This window comes from Melanotaenia boesemani, chromosome 21 (assembly GCF_017639745.1).
Source record: "Melanotaenia boesemani isolate fMelBoe1 chromosome 21, fMelBoe1.pri, whole genome shotgun sequence".
NCBI classification, from domain to species: domain Eukaryota; kingdom Metazoa; phylum Chordata; class Actinopteri; order Atheriniformes; family Melanotaeniidae; genus Melanotaenia; species Melanotaenia boesemani.
The window spans coordinates 9538003-9545230 of NC_055702.1; the positions used below are offsets into that span (position 1 = coordinate 9538003).

The 7228-nt window shown below is 45.2% G+C and overlaps 1 protein-coding gene across 1 annotated transcript; it reads left to right on the top strand.

Moving 5' to 3' along the window:
• Window positions 1-155: 155 nt before the first annotated feature.
• On the top strand, window positions 156-7228 carry LOC121632989 (NLR family CARD domain-containing protein 3-like). Its single transcript, XM_041974832.1, has 9 exons — window positions 156-179; window positions 366-480; window positions 620-691; window positions 800-2588; window positions 2765-2926; window positions 3006-3179; window positions 3269-3427; window positions 6533-6579; window positions 6666-7228. Exons 1-9 carry the CDS (start codon window positions 156-158, stop codon window positions 7226-7228), a joined length of 3105 nt encoding a protein of 1034 aa, XP_041830766.1.

Consider the following 7228-nt stretch of genomic DNA (forward strand, 5'->3'; position numbering starts at 1 on the left):
GTAAATCTTTTGAATCACTTGCATTATTGTATTGATTTATGTAGTTTACATGACCACCAGTGTGATTATTTTATGTGAAATACTCAAAACCCACAGGTTGAGATGACAAACTCCTTTAATGACGTGCATCGGAAAAATGCAACAAGCTGTTGCTGATGAAGCAGATAAAATTTCTCGAGGTAAAGATGGCGAGTATCTTTTTTGGGCTGAAAAATTGGACTCAGATTATTGAGATAAAATGGCTTGATAGAAAGCTGTATACAGTAAATCAACTTCATATTCACATGATAACTGTGCCGTGTTTTTGTAACAGATATTGAAGTTTGGTTTTGTGGTTTCTGTCAGAGTTCATTTCTCCAACACAGGCTGTGGTTCACCAGCCAAACTTAACTGCTCAGAGTAGCAGTAATTTGGTCGCCCTTCCTATTAATGGTTCCACCATCGGAAACATCAACATCAGTATCACATCAAGCAGTCAAGGTAAATAAATTTACAGGCATACAGCGTACAATAGAAGTGACAACATCCATGTGCAGTTTTTATGATATTCATGAATAATTGCACTACTATTAGAAATTATGTTTTGTTTTGTTTTTTTTTTTTGTTTTTTTTTTTGCAGGGTCAAATGATCAATTCAAATACATCTCAAATCAAGATAATACAGTCAACTGTGGTACTCTGCAGCCCCAAAGTAAGTACTTCTTACTATACAGCAATGTGGTATTTAACCCTTATAGAACAAGAACAAAGTTGCTCAGTACACAAAAACCTTAATATTTCAATGCGATGTTTCCCTCAGATGATGAGACGGCAGAATGTCAACAGAAACTGAAAGCTGCTCTGAAGATGAAGTTCAGTCATTGGCATGAAGAGATATTGAAGGATGTAAATAAAACATCTCTAAATAAGATCTACACAGAGCTCTACATCACTGAAGGAGGATGTGGAGAAGTCAGTAAAGAGCATGAAGTGACACAGATTGAGATAGCATTTGAAATCCATTTGAAACAGGAGAAACCCATCCACTGCAATGACCTCTTTGCTCCACAACCTGGACGAGACTACCGCATCAGAACTGTGCTCACAAGAGGAATCGCTGGAATTGGAAAAACTGTATCAGTCAATAAATTTGCTCTAGACTGGGCAGAGGAGAAGGCAAACACAGACCTAGAGTTTGTATTTCCTCTTTCTTTTCGAGAGCTGAATTTGATGAGGAAGAAAATCTTCAGCCTAGAGGAGCTTCTCTGTGACTTTTTCCTTGAAATAAAAGGCAAAAAAATCTTTACTAATGACGGAAAGAAAATGCTTTTCATTCTGGATGGTCTAGATGAGAGTCGCCTCTCTTTGAGCTTCCAGGAAACTGAAATAATGTCAGATGTGACGCAGCAAACCATGATTGCTGTAATTCTTACCAACCTCATCAGAGGAAATTTGCTTCCTTTGGCTCTTGTTTGGATCACATCTCGCCCCATAGCTTCCAGTCAGATCCCTTTAAAACACATTGACCTGATTACTGAGGTACGAGGGTTCAACAACCTTCAAAAAGAAGAATACTTCATGAAGAACATTGCTGACGAGAGCTTAGCAAAGCGGGTAATCGCACATGTGAAATCCAGCAGGACTCTCCACATCATGTGCCACATACCAGCCTTCTGCTGGATGGCAGCAAGTGTTCTTAAGAAGAAGCTGGCATTGAAAGACATTAAGGACACACCAAAGACTCTCACACAAATGTACATCAAGTTCTTGTACGTGAATGTGGAAAACATGAAAAACAGGCTGCCAGAAAGAAGGGAGTCAGATGCTAAATGTGTGAGAGATAATCTCCTGGCGCTTGGCAAACTGGCTTTCAAGGAACTTGAGAAGGGCCACTTTAACTTCTATGAGAGAGACCTCATCTTGAATGGTATCGATGTAACGCAGGCATCCATGTTCTCTGGAGTCTACACCCAGATATTCAATCAGGAGATGACCCTGTGTGAGGAGAAGATGTTCTGCTTTGTGCATCTGACCGTTCACGAGTTCTTTGCTGCTTTGTACGTCTTCCTTACTTTCAACAGCGAAAACATCAATGTCCTGGTAAAAAAGTCATCCGCTTCACGACGCTTCCTGTCCAGAGAATCATCAGAGCTCATCCTATACAAAGCAGCAGTGAAAAAGGCTATGGGAAGTGAAAATGGGCAATTTGACATCTTTCTGCGCTTCCTTTTGGGCATGTCTCTGGAGTCCAATCAGACGCTGCTGAAAAACCTCATGACTGAGCACAGAACTCATCAAAGGACAAGAGATGAAATTATCAAATATATTAAGGAGAAAATCAGAGCCAGCCATTCGCCAGACAGGTGCCTCAACCTCTTTCACTGTCTGAACGAGCTAAACGATCACTCTCTTGTAGAGGAGATTCAGAGCTTCATCAGCTCAGGCAGCCTAAGTAAAACCAGCCTTTCACCGGGCCAGTGGGCCACTCTGGTCTTTGTGTTACTGACCTCAGAAGAGGAGCTGACAGTGTTTGAACTGAACAAATACACCAGGTCAGAGGAGGGTCTTCTCAGGCTGCTGCCTGTTGTGAAAACAGCTCGTATAGCAAAGTAAGTGATTATTTTGGGTACGGGGAAATAAACATTAGATAATGACTCAACTCTTGATGAAACATCACTGTAGAAGTTAATGGTGACAGTAACATTTAAGCAGAAGTTGGAAAACAGGAGGGGATTTTTTTCTCATTGCATTCATATCCTTTCTTATGCTACCTTTCCTGCTGCAGGTTAAATGCATGTAACCTCACTGTGGCCTCCTGTAAAATGCTGTCACATGGCATCAGCTCATCCCAACTTAGAGAGCTGGACCTAAGCAACAACAATCTGACAGATACAGGACTAATAAAACTCTCTGATGGACTTTGGAATAGCGCACTGAAGACACTTAGGTGAAAATTCAGCCTGTTTCTCTTTACAAATTCAAACTATACTTGTAATCAGTTTCAGCATTTTGTTGTTTTTGTTTAGACTGAAGAGCTGCAGCCTAACACAGCACAGCTCTGACATCCTAGCATCAATATTACGTACTGCTTCTGGTCAGCTGAGAGAGTTGGATCTCACTGACAATGATCTTCAGGATGACGGAGTTGAAAAGTTATCTTCTGGTCTTGTGAGTCCTTACTGCAAATTGGAGATACTCATGTAAGTCCCCATCATTTTAGTTCACCTAATTATTGCTGTCATTTTGTAAAGATCAGCTGGTTGAAATGTTTTGTGCTTTTTTTTTTTAGTTTGTCGATGTGCAGAGTGACAGAAGAGGGCTGCAATTTCTTAGCTTCTGTGTTGAAGTCATCTAGCCTGAGAGAGCTTGACCTGACCTATAATAACCCAGGAAACTCAAGCCTAATGGCTCTGCTGGAGGACCCATGCTGCAGTCTGGAAAAATTAAGGTCAGCTTGAGCTTTATTGATGGATCAGTCAGCTAGTAGATCATCACAGCTATTTTTTTTTTCTCCTCCCTGAGCCGCCACCTTATCGTGGAGGAGGAGTTTGTGCATCCTGAAGATCCTAGCGGCTATGCTGTTGGGGGCTTCATGCCCCTGGTAGGGTCACCCATGGCAAACAGGTGTCTAGGAGAGGGACCAGATGAAGTGTGGCTCAAATCATCCCTATGATGATGACCAAGCAAGGACCAGGGTTTCCCTTGCCCGCACGTGGATCACCGGGGCCCCCCTCTGGAGCCAGGCCTGAAGGTGGGGCAACGAGGCGAGCGCTTCGTGGCCAGGCCTATGCCCCCGGGGCCTGGTTCGGCCTTAGCCAGAAAGTTTGACATGGGCCTCCCCTCCCGTGGGCTCACCACCTACAGGAGGGGCCATAGGGGTCGGGTGCAGTGTGGGCTGCAGGCGGGGACCCTGGCGGTTTGATCCTTGGCTGCAAAAGCTAGCTCTAGGGACGTGGAATGTCACCTCTCTGGCGGGGAAGGAGCCTGAGCTGGTGTGCGAGGTTGAGCGGTTCTGGCTAGATATAGTTCAGACATAAGAGTGCCCACATGTGCACTTGGCCCCAGGACACTCTAGGCTGCATTTCGATGATTGACTTTGTAGTTGTATCGTCGGACTTGCGGCCGCATGTTCTGGGTACTCGGGTGAAGAGAGGGGCGGAGCTGTCAACTGATCACCACCTGGTGGTGGGTTGGCTCAGATGGTGGGAGAGGATGCCGGTCAGGCTGGCAGACCCAAGCGTGTTGTGAGAGTCTGCTGGGAACATCTGTCCCCTGTCAGAAAGAGTTTCAACTCCCATCTCCAGCAGAGCTTCAACCATGTCTCAGGTGAGGCGGGGGACATTGAGTCTGAGTGGTCTGTGTTCCGTGCCTCCATTGTTGAGGCGGCCAGCCGCAGCTGTGGCCGCAAGGTCGTCGGGGCCTGTCGTGGCGGTAACCCCCGAACTCGTTGGTGGACTCCGGCAGTAAGGGATGCTGTCAAGCTGAAGAAGGAGTCCTATTGGGCTTTTTTGGCATGTGGGGCTCCAGAGGCAGCTGATGGGTATCAGCAAGCTAAGCGGAGCGCAGCTTCAGCGTTCGCTAAAGCAACCGCTCGGACGTGGGAGGAGTTTGGAGAGGCCATGAAGAATGACTTCTGGATGGCTTCGAGGAGATTCTGGTCCACCATCTGGCGGCTCAGGAGGGGAAAGCAATGCTCCGTCAACACTGTGTACATGGGGAAGGGGCTGTTGATCTCGACTCAGGACGTTGTGAGGTGGCGGAGGGAATACTTCGAAAACCTTCTCAATCCCACTAACCAGGGCCGGTTCTAGGAATGCATACATGAGGGGGCAGGCATAAATTTGAAGGGGGCATTATGAGTACATACTTCAGCATTTTCTTGTTGTTGTTTTTTAAGTGTTTCTTTAACGGAACTGTGCTGTTAGTGGAGTCCAACTTCAAAGAAATGGATTGCACTTTGTCAGGCCTCTACTCTAAGACCTGTCCAGCTTGGGTGTCCCACCTGAAACCAAAGCTCCTGCTGGTATAGCTCTTAGAGTCACTGAGGCACGCAAACCCCCTGACCACAATAAGGTGGCAATCCCTCAGGGGGGGAACAGAAAATATCAATAACAAAATGAAGTAAGAAAAAAGAAAAGAATGATCCATTATCAAAGCTTTAACAACCAACAAAATAACAATTGCCCTATTGGACAGCCATTAGATGTCTAAGCATTTTGAATAAATTTGAAACTAATAACAATAAACTCAACTATCTGTGTGTTTGTTTCTGTCTGTATATAGACCATAATGATTAAAGAATCATAACTATCAAGCACAACAATAACAGAGCAAAAAATTAAACCCCCTACCAAAATAAGGCAGTGAACCTTCAGGGGGAAATAATGATAATAATAAATGAAAATGAGTAAAAACTAAATGATCCTTCATCAAAATTTTAAGAACCAACAAGGCATACATGAAGCTCTGAGCTGAACTGCTGAAAGCAGCGGGAATGTAGAGTGAAACTTTCTGTTATTTTTTTCTTCAAACTAGCATGCTGAACTAAAGGCTGGGCGGAGCTTGAGGGGTCTCATATGCGCAGCTCGTTTTCCCTCAGTCTAGTACCGAGGAGGCAGTCACATCTATGGCCCGTGCGTGATTGATCACTGCTCCTACTAACAGGCGTAGACACGTTTAAATAGAACAGAAACAAACCCCAGTTGACAGAATAGATGCAATAAATACGTCTGTTATTATAAGTATTTATTCAGTATCGCTACAACACATTTAACAGAGCTTTACTCTATAAGTTTTACCGCTGGAGCTCAGCAGCCGCTCTCTCTACGAGGGGGAGAAATATGACACCGCAAGATCAGGCTGTATGTCAACTCATTTGCATACTAAACACTGATTGGTTGTTTTCTGTGGTGGTGGGAAGGACTTGTTGAAGACAGTACAATGGATCCTGTGAAGCTCCGACACACAGAGTTCAGTACAGAGGGGAGAGAGCGTTTGGAGAGATTTGCCCATTTCGGCGCATTTGATTGAGGGGGCAGAATGTTTGTTTGAGGGGGCACTGCCCCCTCTTGCCCCTGCGTAAAGCCGGCCTTGCCACTAACACATCTTCCGATCAGGAAGCAGAGCCTGACTTGGCTGGTGCTGGGTCTCCCATCTCTGGGGCTGAGGTCGCTGAGGTGGTTAAAAAGCTCCTCGGTGGCAGTGCCCCTGGACGATGGATGAGATCCACCCAGAATTCCTTAGGGCTCTAGATGCTGTAGGGCTGTCTTGGCTGACACGTCTCTGCAGCAATGCATGGACATCATGGACAGTTCCCCTGGACTGGCAGACTGGGGTGGTGGTCCCCCTCTTCAAAAAGGGGGACCGGAGGGTGTGCTCCAACTACAGGGGGATCACACTCCTCAGCCTTCCCAGTAAGGTCTATTCAGGGGTGCTGGAGAGGAGGGTCCGTCGGAGGTTTTGTAAGTTTAGTATATCTACTATACTACCGCTACTATAATTTGTTTTAACTATACAAACTTCTGACAGCTTCTCATCTTTTATTTTGTTTTAGTGTGGAACACTGTGGAGAATTCTGGATCCAGCCTGGTCCGAAGAAATGTGAGTAAACAGCTTTTTGATGCTTTCTTTTTCCAATGTAGTATTCTTATTCTTATTCTTATTCTTATTTTTATCTCATTTATCAGACAGCATCAAACTGACTCTGGATTCAAACACAGCACACAGAGATCTTTCTCTGTCTGAGGGAAACAGGAAAGCAAGACGATGGGCCAAGCAGTCATATCCTGATCATCCAGACAGGTTTAACTACTGGAGACAGGTGTTGTGTGAACAGGGACTGATAGGGCGCTACTACTGGGAGGTAGAGTGGAGTGGAAGAATATGTATAGGAGTGGCCTACAGAGGGATATGCAGGACGGGAGAGGGTACTAACTGCTGTTTGGGCAAGAATGACTCCTCCTGGGTTCTTAGCTGCACTGAAAATAACTACAGGATTTGGCACAATGATGTGAGCACTGCAGTAAATGCTACACCCAGCTCCAACACAGTAGGGGTTTACCTGGATTGGCCAGCAGGTACACTATCCTTCTACAGCATCTTCTCTGCCACACGCACCCTCCTCTACACCATCCACACAACCTTCACTGAGCCTGTATATCCTGCATTTCGCCTTGGTTGGGCGGATTCCACATTAGTAATGTGCGATATCATTGATTTCCTTTACAATCCAATACCAAGTACAGTTTAG